Source organism: Peromyscus eremicus, chromosome 2 (assembly GCF_949786415.1).
Source record: "Peromyscus eremicus chromosome 2, PerEre_H2_v1, whole genome shotgun sequence".
Taxonomy (NCBI): Eukaryota; Metazoa; Chordata; class Mammalia; order Rodentia; family Cricetidae; genus Peromyscus; species Peromyscus eremicus.
Window position 1 is genome coordinate 164178358 of NC_081417.1, and position 15501 is coordinate 164193858.

General features: G+C 50.3%; 1 protein-coding gene across 1 annotated transcript; it reads right to left on the bottom strand.

Annotated features, from left to right (window-relative positions):
• Positions 1-614: 614 nt before the first annotated feature.
• Positions 615-13512, bottom strand: Gabrd (gamma-aminobutyric acid type A receptor subunit delta). The gene is given in 11 exon segments (XM_059256310.1): positions 615-905; positions 1240-1451; positions 1720-1875; positions 2471-2608; positions 3170-3252; positions 5219-5439; positions 5530-5597; positions 5891-6003; positions 13191-13269; positions 13272-13291; positions 13445-13512. Coding segments are annotated over 11 exon segments (1449 nt in total).
• Positions 13513-15501: the final 1989 nt, after the last annotated feature.

Genomic DNA, 15501 nt, shown 5'->3' on the forward strand with positions numbered 1-15501 from the left:
ATCCTGTTAGTCAGCCTCCTTTTGGGGACCCGACCCCATTGCTTTCCCTGCACACAGAGCATGTTTACCCTAGATTTTACGGGTTTCCCTAGGCTGTCCCTACCCTCCTCCTTCTTATCTAGCCCTGTGGCCAAGAAGCATAGGCAGAGAAGGCCACAGTGCAACTGCCGTGTGCAACAAAGACAGCAACCAGCTGCCAGGGCAAGGCTTTATTTCATGCTGGGACCAAAGAGGCCTTGCAATGCCCTTCTCCCCCAGTTCACCGCGAGAGTGGTCATCTACTTCCACTCTCCTTCTCTCTGATCCTGGTCCCACAGAGCAGAAGCCTAGAAATCGGGATCATTCTGAGTCTAAAAATTCACAGCTCCCATGGGCCCAGCAGTACCAGGCTCAGCTTCAGGGTCAGGTCAGCTGTGGCCTGCTGTGCAAAACCAATCCTGCTCCATCTGCAAGAAACGCTGGTTGGTCTTTAGGGCAAAGCTGAGGTGAAGCTCAGGAAGCTGCAGCTTCCTCTCTGTCCCACCTTGAGACCCACAGAGAGGGCCGTTCCTCCAGGAGCTTCTGGCCACCACCACGCCAGCAGCGGGGCGAGTGAAGTGGCCACTGTACTGCTGTCACATGGTGTATGCTGCCCAGTAGATGATGTTGACAGCTGCGAAAGCTGCAGGGAACACAGCTCGGGCGTAGATGTCGATGGTGTCCGCATCGATGGGTTTGAGTCTGGAACGGATGCCTCCTGGGCCCCCTGGGCGGGACGCCCCCTCTTTCTTTGCCTCCACTTCCACAGACCTATAGGAGCCCATGAGGTTCCCAGGGACACGGCCCTGACGACGGGAGATGGCCAACTCCTGGCTGACCCCAGCAGCCGAGAGGGAGAAGAGGACAATGGCATTCCTCACATCCATCTGCAGAGGGTGGGGTGGGGAGACAGGAGGATGGTGCTGAGGATACCCTGACTGACCAGGGCTTCTGTACAGTACCCTGTTCAAGCCAATGGGAGTATTCCTGTCTATGCTTAGCAATCAGCACCGCAACCCTACAGTAGACTGCTCAGGAGCCAGTCCCAGGGGCAGGGACTCAGGGGTCAAAAGTGACCTTCTCAGTGCTGGCCAGCAGAAGAACAGCTCTTTCTGCTCCCTTGTTCCAGGTAGAAATATATCTTCGTTTTTTGTTTGTTTTTGTTTTTTTTGTTTTCATCCTTGCTTCTGAACCGTGAGACTAGCCCACCCAACCTCTCACCTCCGTCCTTGGCTTTGTGACCTTGACCTTGGCCTTTCGTTTCTTCCTGTAGTCAGCGTTGAAGTGGGCAAATGCATACTCCACCAGGGCAGCAAACACAAAGACATAACAGATCCAGAAATACACATCCAAGGCCTTGATAGCAGAAGCCCGCGGCAGGGAGGAGCGGGCACTAACCATGAGTGTGGTCATTGTCAACACAGTAGTGATGCCTGGTGGGAAGGGAAGCCATTGCTGGAGCCCTCCCATCTCTTTCCCACCCTATCCATCAGGGCCTGGGTCCCAGGAAGAGGGGAGTTCTTCAGCCCTCTACTCCCACCGTAAGCTCCCGAGACTAACCCTATTCTGACTGGCCACTGCACAGGGCAGACAGAATGAGGTCTAGAGGCCAAGGGATTAGTTCACAGCTATCAGGGTGATGTGGTCCTTGTATAGCCTTTCCTTCTATCAGCTCATGGGAAGGAGAGAGAAGCCCCATACCTAGAGATACCCTGGCAGGCACCGCTGCCTGGCTAATCCAGAAGGAGACCCAGGACATGGCAACCAGCAGGACAGAGGGCATGTAAGACTGGATGATGTAGACACCCCGGTTCCTCCGAAGCTGGAAGTGCAAACTGAGCCTCGGGAACTGGCCAGCTGTGGAGACAACCCACTGTCAGATCAACTCCTCCCCCCACCACTCCATTTACCCCACAGGTGTCAGGGAGCAGACTTGGTTGTTTGTTTGTCCCACTATGAGGCTCAGATGGAAGATCCTAGAAAACCCACCTTCCATACCTTGCCATAGGTCTGGCCACAAAGATGTTGGGTCACTCAAAGAAGAGAATGGCTCAAGTTCATTGAATTGGTTCTGAGCAACCTGTCCAGCTAATGGCAGGGTAGCTGCCCCCATCTCTGTGCCTTCTGCCCCACTCTATGCATATGCACTCTCTGAAAGGAAAGGTGGCCAAGGAAGGGGTTTAGTCCTAAGGATAAGGGCCTATAATACCCACTTCCATGTTCTCTCTAAGCCTAGAGTACTGGGAAGACATATCCCAGGAATAAGAAGGCAGAGACCTGGCTATTGGCATAGCAGTGTGTTCCCATTCCATGTGAGCACAGCCAGCAACACTCAGTTAATGCCTAACTCAGCAGTTTCCCAGCTGCATCCTCAGCCCTCAGAACTGGCTGGCAGCTCTGTTATAAAGCACAAGGAACCTGCAGGCAGCTCACAGGCATGCCCCTAAGTTACCCGATTTGAAGTTCATCAACTCCGTGGTGAAGCGGTAACTGGTGATGGTGAACTGGGCCAGCTGCAGCCTGTCCAGCCTGTGGATCTGCTCCTGGTTTTCTGACCAATAATAGACAATGTCCTCCGAAGAGTAGCCATCTGTAAGAGAGCCCACCAGCGGGCAGTACAGTCTAGCTTAGCCCTTGGCAGTCTCAGAGGGCATGCCCCATCTACATAAAGAGCCTGAGGAGTATGGCTGACCAGGTGACAGCCACGGAGACCTCATCCACTCAGATTCAGCTGGGGAAGTGTCCTTGGCTCTGGCAAAGTATTCTACATCACTGAGAAGGTTGATAGGTCCAGAGGTGCCGACAAAATCGGAGTCATCATTGATGGAGGATGCAAAGGGGCCCAGGTCTGTTGTGTTAGGAGAGCCTGGTTGCCACAGTCAGATTTTCTAGGCTCTTCTCCACCTGTGCTGGCTAAATTCCCTTAGGCCTTTCAGCCTGGGCTTCTCCTATACAGACTACTGGCTCATAGGGAAGCCCTATCCTGGAAGCTTCCCTGTGCTCTGATCCAGGTCAGCCTGGCCCTGGCCCTGAGCTGTGCAGCCTCAGCCCTGAGTGTCCTGCTCCACTGGAGGAGCCAGCACATCCCCAAACAGAAAGGAGCCTACCCCACCTTGGGGAGGGCCTACCCCACCTTGGGGAGGGCACTCACAGCTCTCCAGGTCCAGCATACACTCCTGCTCATCCATGGGGTACTTGGCAAGGTCCATGTCGCAGGCCACTGTGGAGGTGATGCTGTATAGGCAAAGTGGGTTGGTGAGGTCATGGTGCCCTTTGGAAGCTGGCGAGTCCCCTGCCCCTAGACAGCAGATATCCCCCTGCATCAACACAGAGGAGCCACCTGCTCATCAAGAGCCACATGCAGCTCCAGCTGCCTCTTGGGTTTGTTTAGCATAATTCTGGCATCTGGGCAAAAACTGAAAACTAGGGTAGTCTTAGTAGATATTTGTAACTGCCTTTAGAACTACCAAGAAATGGATTTCATTTATTCTATTCTCCTCAAAATGCTTGACTATTTGTCCAAGTTACAGGTTTATGAGGCAAGAACCAGCCTCAGCTCCCCCGGTACTAGCCTGAGGGACAGTGGTAAGTCCAGCGGGGTGGGCTCACCGGTACTAGCCTGAGGGACAGTGGTAAGTCCAGCGGGGTGGGCTCAATGCTGCCAAATGATCTGCTTTTCCAGGACAGACCAACATTCAGATTATTGTGTAAATCTCTAGATCCTTTTGTGTTTTGGTTTGTTTGTTTGCTTGCTTGCTTTTGTTTTTTTGAACCCTGGCAGTCCTGAAACTCACTGGCCCTGAACTCACAGAGATCCTACCTGCCTCTGCCTCCCGAGTGCATGGATTAAAGGCAAATGTCACCACACTTGACAAAACTCTTGATTTTTTTTTTAAAGTAATGGTAACTTCAATTTTTATTTTGTTTTTGTTTTGTTTTGTTTTGTTTTGTTTTTTGAGACAGGGTTTCTCTGTGGTGTTTTGGTGCCTGTCCTGGATCTCGCTCTGTAGACCAGGCTGGCCTCAAACTCACAGAGATCTGCCTGCCTCTGCCTCCAGAGTGCTGGGATTAAAGGCATGTGCCACCACCGCCCAGCCTTTGTTTTTTGTTTGTTTGTTTGTTTGTTTGTTTTTGAAACCTCAATTTTTTTTTATTTTTTTGGTTTTTCGAGACAGGGTTTCCCTGTGTAGCTTTGCGCCTTTCCTGGAACTCACTTGGTAGCCCAGGCTGGCCTTGAACTCACGGAGATCTGCCTGGCTCTGCCTCCCGAGTGCTGGGATTAAAGGCGTGTGCCACCACTGCCCGGCCTTGAAACCTCAATTTTTAAAGGCACCTGGTAGGAGCAGCATATCCATTACCAGATAAGGGGATGGACAATGGGGTCCATCCATGCAACGGGTTACCATTCAGCCCTGCAGGCGGCACTAACAAGCTACAGCACAGATGAACCTTGAAGACACAATACTGAAAGAAGCCAGACATAGAAGGCCACACAGCATATGAATCCACTTCCGAGAAATACCCATAAATCCGTGAGGATAGAAGCAGGATGGGTGGTGGCCAAGGTCTTCGGGCTATCCAGGTGTGGTGGTGCACAGCTGCAGTCTTAGCACATGGGAGGTGAGGGGCAAGAGAACCAAGAGTTCAAGGTCAGTCTTGGTTACATAGTAAGTCGTTCAAAGTCAGCCTGAGCGACATGAGGCCGAGTCTCAAAAACCAACTGACTGATAGGACGGCTGGGCAGGTGAAGGCCTTTGTCACTACTGGTGGAAGGAGAGAACTGACTCCCACAAGTTGACCTTTGACCTCCTTACATGTGTTACAGCACATACACGTGCAAACATGCGTACACAAAGCTGAAGTGTGGCTGCTCGGTGGATAGGCATCTTGGCACCCCAGAAAGTGGTCCTTCCTTTGGAGCAACTGAATGTCACAAAGGCAGTTTAGGGTAAGATTACAGAGGTCGGCTGTGCTAAACTGTTCCCTGTAAAATGGTGAATGTGTAGTATACGGATTTAGCCTCACTTAAAAAACAAAAACACCTGTCTGCCTCCTGTAACATCTGGAGCTAATGCCCACTAAGCAGGCTCTGAAAGCCAGAGGGTACAATGAGCATCACACTGTCTACTACTCATGTCTCTGTGTCCTGAAAGAATGAGGGTATGTGCCTGAGCAGCCAGGGAAGGCAGGCCCAGCTCACCGGATGCTGTATAAGATCACACCGTCAGGCTGTAGGCGGATAAGCTTGTTTTCCACAGTCACGTCATGGAACCAGGCAGACTTGGCATTCACAATGAAGGTGTCAGGAAGCCATAGCTTGTCCACAAAGCGGCTGTCCAGACCTAGGGTCTCATTGGTGTGGTTATAGGAGAGCCTGCTGTCCCGCCAGCTCTGGTGCAGGAACACTGTCATGGTGTACTCCTGCAGAGAAGGAGGCCAGCACTGATGCTGTTGTCCCTTGCTGCCCTCCTGGAGCCTACAGCCCAGGGAGCAGTATTGACTGGCACCTACCATGTTTGCCTCAGAGATGTGGTCAATGCTGGCTACCTCTAGGGCAAGTGCCACGTTCACAGGGGGACCTGTAAGAAGCAGGGGCCTGCTAAGGTTATTGTAGTAGAAACCGCAGCCTGGCACCCCAGTTGTCCTTCGAGGCTAGCCCAGACAGACAGGACAGAGGAACAGCCAAAGCCTTTTCTGGGAACTTGGAGTCGGTACACATTTCCCACAGTGCCTGGGGAGATTCCTCTTCCATCTGAGATGGCTGGGGCTTGAAATCCAATGAACCCCTGGAGTTGCCAAACTAGTCCCATTAGAACCCACACCCACAGCAAATCCTCCTGCCTGTGCCCCTGCCCCCAACAGCTGCCCATACCTCCAATGCCTGGTCGGAAGTTTCGGGCATAGCCCTCCATTAGGCCATCCAGGTTAGGGAGCCAGGATATCTCCAGGTTGGAGCCCACGTAGTCCCCGATGTCATTCATTGCTCTGGGAACACAAAGTCAACTGGTCACAGCAGGCAGAGCACCAGGGCCTGGGGGTGGAGCACTGTCCTCAGCACACATGCCAAGGAAAAGCAAGTACCATCCCCCACTGTGCCCTTTAGGCAAGACACAGGACAGCATAGAGGTCCTCCATACTTCTGCTACCTTCCAGTGTTAGGTACCTTTCTGTCCCCTGTGCCATCTCATGATATAGGCAGAGATCCCAGGCTCCTCGAGGATCTCCCTAGTCCCCCTCCTCCACATGTTCATGGAGGAAAACCAAAGGCTTAGCCATCAATCACCTGTGTCCCAATCCCCAGGGCTTGTCCCCAGAGCAGAGGACCCCAACCCAACAAGAGCACATGGCCTTCCTGTCAGCAAAGTTTCCCTGGATGTGGCTTGAGAGAAAGAAGTGTGAGAGGTACCCAGAAACTTGGGTGGGCCGTTATCCTCTCAGGAGGACCCCGAACCCTCCAGGTGGCCATGCACACCTAGAACTCGGCCTGACATTGAAGCAGCTGGGGGCAGGTGAATACAACAGCCTGTGCTGGCCTTGCTGTTCCCAGCAGAACTACTAGGTGGGACAGAAAGGCAGGGAAAATCTTGGGGACATGAGAGAAGAGAGGAGCCCACTCACTCTGGAATGCAGTTGAAGCTTCTCAGCCAGCAGAGAAGTGAGAATTCCATACAACTAACAATGGTGTAAGGTCTTTTTTCTTCCCAGCAGTAAATTTGCAATTTTTTAGAAATCTCATTCAGAAACTCCATTTACAGGAAAAGAACATGTCCTAAACCCTTTGTGTGATCCTGGTGGCTTCTGGTTTTACCTCCCAGGTTATAATCCAGGGTATTGCCTGAGCCACCCTATAATCTCACTTGCCAAGAGAGGAAAAGGAAAAGAAAAAAAGGCTTCTTAGCAACCTTTTGAGATGCAACTTGAAAGCCACAAAAAAATAAAAAAGGTATTTATGGCTAATGTCAAGACAATTAATTGAGACTCTCCCTTGAGACACCTGTACATTTTACTTTCCCTTGCTTGATTTTGGGATGCATGCACACACTAGTTATGGCCTTCTTTCTGAGTGAGTTTTCAATCCTCGTGTTTAAACTTATATTAAAATATCGGTAATAAGGCTGGGCGGTGGTGGCGCACGCCTTTAATCCCAGCACTCGGGAGGCAGAAGCAGGCGGATCTCTGTGAGTTTGAGGCCAGCCTGGGCTACAGAGCAAGTTCCAGGAAAGGCGCAAAGCTACACAGAGAAACCTTGTCTCAAAAAACAAAACAAAAACAAAATATCGGTAATAAAATCTGGCCTTGTAATTCCAACACTCGGGAGGCCGAGGCAGGCAGATACCTATGAGCTCAGGAAGTCTAACCTGTTTATACAGTGAAGCCAGCCAGAGCTATACAATGAGACCCTGTCTCTAAGTAAATAAGTGCCTACCATCTCCATCTCTACCTAATAAACTGGCTAGTGCTAAAATTTTTCTGTGCTGAAGCAACAAACACCAGCTTGGCCTGAGTTGTTGAGGTCCCTAAAAGTGTAGGGGAACTCCTCAGCTGCTGAGGCGGCAGTGAAGACTTCCCTCCAACAGATCCAAAACTGTGAAGCAGACGGACCCATCCTGTCACCAACCCAGACACTGCCAGAGCATGGAGCCTTAAGCAGCCTCTCCATACTTTCTTCCGCTTGCTGGAACCAAGTCCTCCACCCTTTCTTGCCTTCCCAGCTGTTGTTTCCACCTGAAACCTCAGTCTGGGACCTTGCCTGAGAAGAAGGTCTTTGTGAGAGTAATTTGGAAAAGGCCACATTGGAGAAGGGCAGGCAGAGAAAACAAGAGCAAACGATGGCGGGGATGGGAAGGCGGGTGAAGACAAAGTGGGCTGGGTGGTGCCACCACAAGATGAAGGGTACTGAGTCCTGCTGCTGCCACTAGAGGCAGGAGGGAAGCTGAGGGCGACTGTCCTCACAGACATTCCAGAGGGTTGGGGGTTTCCGGCCTTCAGATGTACAAAAGAAAAAAATTTCAGTTGTTTGAAGCCACCCAGTTTGTGTAATGTGTTGTGGCAGCCTGAAACACTAATGCGTGCTGTGCTCCTGCCCCCAGGGGAGTGGTCCGCCATTGAAAAGGCGTGGGAACAATACTAGGTAGGCAGGGAGCTGGACGTGAGGTGACGGAGGAAAATGTAGCTGCCATCTTGGTGACTATTGTCTGCTGTTGGTCAGAATGTCCCTTTGTAGTTAAATACCCTGGAAGGTTCAGTGAGGCTGTTCCCCGTATATCAGAAACAAAAGCACCAGGCCATTCTCTCACACATGTGCACAAACAAAGGGTCTGCATCCTCAAGAGACCCCGTGTCATTATAATATCTCTTGCATTATGATGCTCACACATTCCTTTTTGTGCAAGTCATGAGAAGAAATATCCTAAAAGGAAGATCCTGCCCACCATGATTTGGGAGGGAAAAAGTGTTATCTTACCTCCCATGAATATACCACCCACCACATAAATATTCATAAAAAACATCTTTAAAATCCACAATCCCCAACCACTGAGCTGCTCTCTGCCTTTGTGCGGCCAGCTCTAGTCTCTTTTAGATTACTTGCTTTACTAAATAAACTTCTACTTAAATTGTCTGTCTCTTGACAGAATTCCTTCCTTCAAGAAGACAAGAACCAACAGATCTCCTTAACGGTAGAGACCAGTCACGCAGTGAACCTCTTGTTACTCTGACCATCTTATTCCCGGGACAGGAGAGTAACTTTGGATATGGCCTCCAGGGCCTTGGTCTGGGATGCTGGAGAAAGTCTGATCCAGCTCTACCTGGCACTACCAGAAATGAGGCCTCTTGCTGGGTCGCCCCATCAGGCCACTGCAACAGCCCCTCAGCCCTCCTGGGTACTGAATGCCTGGATCTCCTCTGTACATTGCTTGCTTCTCTATGTGAATGTCTCTCAGTAACCTGGAACACACCTAGTAAGGTACATTGGTGACCTAGGGGCTGGTTGCCCCAGAGATCCTGTCTGTACCTTCAGATTGCTGGGATAACTCTCTCTCCCCCCAGTATTTTTATGTGTTAGGGTTCAAATTCAGGACCTTATGCTTATGTGCCAAGCACTTTACCAACTGAGCCATCGCTCCAGACCATCAAGCAACGCCTCTCTAAGGCTGAGCCACAGAGAGATAGTCATAGCCCAGGTTAGGCAGAGGGCCCAGTCTCATGGGAGGAGACAATGCAAGTGGTGTTAAGAAAAATGCTAGCCAGGCAACGGTGGTGCACGCCTTTAATCCCAGTACTCGGGAGGCAGAGGCAGGAGGATCTCTGTGAGTTTGAGGCCAGCCTGGTCTACAGAGCAAGATCCCAGACAGGCACCAAAACTACACAGAGAAACCCTGTCTCAAAAAACCAAAATAATAATAATAATAATAATAATAATAATAATAATAATTAATTCTACAGGTGAGGTCTCAGGATCTCTTTTGCCTAGGTTGGAGGCTATACAGAGGGGCAGCCTCTTGGAGAAAGTGACAATGGGACAGAGAGGTTCTGGATTGTGAACAGGACATGATCAGTGGCCATGGCAAAGCACAGGTAGATATGAAGGGCCCTGGAGACAGGAAAAGCCTCAATCTGGAGTCAGGGCAGGGATTCTGAACAGCAGGTCTCATAGTTAAATTCACATTTTAAACACACACTTCTGTCAGGTATGGTAGCACACGCATGCCTATGATGTCAGAGGTGGGGGTAGGAGGACCAGGAATTTAAGGCCAGCCTCAGATATATAGTGAGTTCAAAGCCAGACTGGGCTACATGAACCAAAATGAGGGGGAGGCAGGGAGAAGAAACAAACAATAACAACAACAAAACCCTACACAGTTCTGTTAGAGCTAAAGTGGTCTGGGGAGCCAGACAGAGCTTTGCCTTTCTCTGCACATGGTAAGACCATGACTTTATTTACTCTTAGGTGTGTCTTAGGAGCCCTAAAGTCTTCCCCAGTTGGGGAGGCACCAGTAGCAGATGGTCCAAGGCTCCACTTTCCATCCCATATTTCATTTTTCTGCTTCATATACCAGACTTTGAAGAAGTTGTTTGGTATCAAATTTTCTAGCTAACAAAATTTTTCAAATCTCTGGCCTACCAAGTACTACTACTTTAGCCCATCATGATGGACAAGACAAAATGTCTGGGTCTATTGTTTATTCCAAACAGAGAGAGAAAGATTGCTCCCTAGCTGTCCCCCAGAGTGAAAGATGGAGCTGGAGATGAGACAGTGTGATTACAAGGTATGAAACAGTTAAATTAAGCCCTAGCCTCTAACAAAGTACAATTAGGACTGCAAATGGAAGTCATCCTGAAGGCCAGATGTGAAGGGACTTGAAATGGGCTTTATTTTTGGACTACCCAGATGTCATCTAGGCAGTGTGGAATGAGGCCATCAGGAGACACTGTCCTTCCTAGCCCTGTCTCAGGGCAGTCTCAGGGCAGTGGCACACGTGTGCATATTTCTCCTCTCTCCTTATCCTAGATCTGCTTGGAACATGAAAGTAAGCACTTAACTATGTTCTAGGAGCAAGAAAGGAGGAGACTTCACTCACTCCTGTGTCTCTTCCCTGCTGGGAAAATGGCTCCCATTTTCCAGCTGTGAATAAGTACAGAGGACTAGGGTGTGAGGAAGGCTCAGCTACCTGCCAGATTCTGGGATCTGAAGCCCACAGTCCCTACAGCGATGCTCTTATTCACTGGCTCATGACAGGTTTTATAGAGCAGGTGTGCTAATGGGCAGGGAGTACACACATTCTTCACTCAATGAACATAACAGGGGGTGGAAAGGTCTCCATTCTTACTATTAAGTTACAAGTATCTTGGCAGAGAGCTGCTGGTTCTTCCAAGCTCCCTTGGAGACCATTGATAGCCTGAGATTGGGATATTATTTGAATAAATGGACAGAGAGACTCAGACACCTATCAGGCTTTGATTTAGAGATTCAAAGTCTTGAGGCAGAGCAGATGCAGTGAAAACATATTAGCTGCCCCCTTGAACTACTTCTGGTGTGTTATGGGAACTCCTTCCCTCCTCCCCCACTGAGAAATGAACCCACCCTATGCCTCTGGAGACAGAAAGGGAAGGTGGGTGCAGCTGAGCCAGGCAGCGGATGCTCCTCACTGCAGCATGCATCCACTGCGCACACACAAGCCCACGGATCCCACAGCTCCACTTTTAGAGCAGCATGCTCCTTGCTAGCATCCCAGTTACCAAGGCAAAGAAGAGTATCGCGACCATCGCACTGTGAGCATCAGGGAGATGGAGGTGCCAGCAGCCTGGGAGGGACACCCACACGGGTGTGCAGTTGACAAGCTCAGTGCCCACTATATATGCAGGTCTTCACACTCTGTGCCCAGCCCACAAATATGACATATACACTTTTTCCCTATCACACAGTCTTTCCCACAAAGAACCACTGAGGTCAAGACTGAGGAGAGAATCTGGAGACTAAGAGAAGAGGGGAAGTTGTCTAAAGTAGAAAGGCCAGAATAGATGAGGGTGGGAGGCCCTGCATGGTCAGCACCTTGCTAAACATGAAGGTCACCACAAGGACTGAGCTGGAAGCTGTGTCTTTGGCTCCTTTCCACCCTGGAGACATCCCTTAGCCCTGCCACACTGCTCCATGTTGTGTTATTGTCAGGCCAAGAAGAAGTCTGGGCAGAGCCTTCTAAGGATAAACTTTTAAAATACGACAAGACAATACCTATTTTCAATTAGAGGATGAAATGGAAGCTGGGCAGAGCAGTGGCATCCTCCACTTCATGCATGGTGCTGTTCCATAGAAGATTAGGATAATGACAAGTCGCAGGCTTGAGTCTCTCAGCTTTTCTGCCCAAGAAAACAGGTACACAACCCCCTACCCAACACCTCAGAAGCTTCACACAAGCCAGGGTTTATAATTTCTTTTTTGTTTTTTAAATTTAGGGAAGGGGATAGGCTACACATGCAGATTTGAGGGAGGGGTCTGGAGAATTTCCCAGCAAGCAACCTATAAATAGGTCCTGTAAATAGAATAAATAGACACAAAATGAGCTTCATCTCAGCACAGGACAGGATTTGTCACCAAACGAGTTTTGGAATCATGCTCAGACTAAAATGTTGGGGTGTCAGAGCCTCTTGAGTTTCAGATTCTTGGCCATGTGGCCATGGACAGGGCCATCATCTGACCCCTGAACCTCAGACAGCACAGCTTCAGCTGCTCTACTTTGCTTAACCCTCCTTTCTGAAAAGAAGAGAAATAAAGCCCACAGAGACTAAGAAGGAACAAAGCCCTTTCCAGGGCACCGGCTGATCAGAGGCTCACGGTCAGTGCCCATTCTCTGGTCTCCAACATAGTTATAACATTTGTAGCCAGACCTAGGCCTTCTGGACCTGTCCCCACCTGCCAACAGAGAAACTCAGACACCTGCATGACCTGCTTCCTGGATACCTATGGCCAAAATACAGTTGGCATGCAGCCATATCTGTTGTCCATTAGTCAGTTAGTTAGCCATCAAGTCCAGAGCACAAGAGACCTGTTTGGACCATTTACTGCCTCTTCATCCAAATGATTTTTACAACCCCTCCCCACTCATGACTCTCATGGAAGCTGACTCTGCCCAAAGTGACCAAGGTGACCAAGATTGGGTTTTAGGTTCCAGAGAGCAGAGAAAGAAGACAGGGACTGTGAGGTGTTGGAGGCTACTGAGAGGGAGCTCCAGCAAAAGGCTTTCCTTCTCAGACTCTCCTTGCTCTGGGGAAAACAGTTCTCCTTCTTCCCCAAGAATATAGTCTCCTTCCATGGTGGGTATGTGATGGAACTACTTGGATGCCATTCACCTGCAGTCAGGATTCAGTCTGTAAACTCTGAAGCGACTCCTGAAAGGAGACACACAGTCGCCTCCGCCCTACTGACAGGGATGGGACAAACATTCCTGAGGCGTCCATCCAAGCAAGAGGCAATGGATGGTCATTACTCCCGATTCTCTCAAGGGCAGACCCCCAACACCCCTCCCCCCAGTTCTCAAGTCTTTCCCTTCTTTTTGCCCTCAGCTCATCCTGCCAAGCTTCATTCAGCTCAGCACCTGGAAAGGCACCAGGGGGGCAAGAAGCAGCTCAGTGAGCAGTAGCCAAGGCCAAGGATGAAGAGAGCTGTCCATATTAACCTGGTCTGGAGGCTCCAAACCCGCCCCGCAGCGCAGCATTCAGCACCGGGGACGACGGACAGCACCCAGGCATCAGAAAGAGGTCGGCGGGGTCCTCAGAACTGGAAGAACAGCACGCGCGCAAAGCAGACCTGGGTGGACCTGGGGGTGAAGACTCAGGGTCCTGGCAACTCCGAACTCTGCCCCGCCGAGGACGCCCGCCAAAGGACGAGTCCCTCCCGCCCCACATCGTCCCCGGCCCGGGAGGCGCTCACCTGGCGCCGTGGTGCGGCTGCGCGCCCAGCAGCAGAAGCGATGGCAGCAGCCAACCCAACACGTCCATGGCGTTGCGGACTCTGCGCGGGACAGGTCCGGCCAGCCCCGGCACGAGCAAAGTTGCTTCGCCTGTGGCCGCGCGGCGGCACCAGAAGGGCGGGAGCGCGAAGGAGAGTGGCGCGGGCTCGAGGGAAGGACGGATCATCGAGCCCGCCCCGCCCCGCCCCGCCCCGCCCCGCGCTCCAGTCCCACCCCCGCTTGCGCGCCCCGCCGCACCCGGGAGGCTCCTGCGCGCCCCAAAACACCCTGTGGTCGCTCCGCTGCGCTCCCTAAGCCTCGCGTGCGCTCCCTGTCCTCTCCATTGCCCGCCAGGAGTGTGGCGCCCCAGACCCTTCAACTGCTGCCCCTGCTGTCAACAAACAGGTTCCTCCACGTGTCTGTCCGGAGCACAAGCGACTAGGGCGCAAGACCTGGGTGGACTTCGTCGGACAGGTAGTGTTCCTGAGGTGGCGCTTGCTTGGGCAGTTCCTGAGGGGTCTCAGGCCTGGTTTGCCTAGGCAGGGGGCGTCCCTGAAGCAGTCATCTTCTCTATCAGGGAACAGCTCCCCCTGCTCCCCCTCCCCCACCCCCCGCCGCCACCACCACCACCACCACACACACACACTTAGTAGCATCAGCTGCTTGCTGTGCACTTGGAAAGCATCCTATTCCCTGGACACCCTCCATCCGACGACCTCCCCCATGAGAGAGAAAGCTGTTGGTACTATTGACTGTCTCTGAGCTGCGGTAAAAAAACAAACAAACAAACAAACAAAAAAACAATAACAACAACAACAAAAAAAAAACCCTACTGAACAAGAGAGGCTACTAATAACGGAGTCTGGATGGTCAGGCCCCATCTCTCCTGTCCACACCAATTAGGACACGTCCTTCCTGACACTGACATCGACCCTCAAAGCAGAAGACTCACACATCTTCCATTTTAAAAAATTACCTCTTTTACTTTTGAAATTATAATATAATTCTATCATTTTCCTCTTTCCTTTTCTCCCTCCAACCTCTCACATATATTCCTCTTTTCTCTCTTTCAAATTTATGGTCTCTATTTCATTAATTGTTGTTACATGCAAATATGTATACATGTGTATACATATATATTCCTAAATATAACCTGCTCAGTCTGTATAATGTTACTTGTATTTTGTTTTCAGAGACGATCATTTAGCTATTGGATAACCAATTAGTGTGCTCTTCCTTGGACATATTTTTCATTTTTAACTCTTTTGACTACGAAGTGTTGGAGAATTCCCCTTTTTAAGAAGATACATAATTTGTTTTTATTTTGTGTTCATTGGTGTTTTGCCTGCCTGTATGTCTGTGTGAAGGTGTCAGAAGCCCTGGAACTGGAGTTACAGACAGGTGTGAGTGGCCATGTGAGTGTTGGGAATTGAACCTGGGTCCTCTGGGTCCAGTGCTTTCAGCTGCTGAGCAATCTCTCCAGCCCTGGAGGATTCCCTTTAAAAGCTAACCACAAACTTTAGTCATTGTTCAGCCTCATTTACTGACCTCACTGGGTGCCTGGGATCACACAAAACACTTTATAATGGTCAGATTCAGGGCTGGAGAGATGGCTCAGCAGTTATGAACACTGACTCTCCTTCCAGAGGACCCAGGTTCAATTCCCAGCAACCACATGGCGGCTCGCAGCTGTCTGTAACAAGAGTTCCAGGTGACTGGACACCCTTACAGAGGCAATGCACATAAAAATAAATAAACATTTTTTAAAAAATGGGCAGATTCAGCCTACCAATGGTGTACACTACACTTGTAGTTCCAGCTACTTGGGAGACTGAAGCTGAAGATGAGTTGTTTAGATCCAGCCTAATGAATGTAGCAAGAATGTCTTAAACTCAAGTGGCCTAAGTTCCCTGGGGATGACTGGCCAGACAGAGATGTATAGAAAAAGATGAGTTATGGAGCTTCTAGCACAAGGCATTCCTTAGACATTTTTTATTGTTTTGCTTGATGTAGTCTAGGTTGGCCACTTGCTATATAG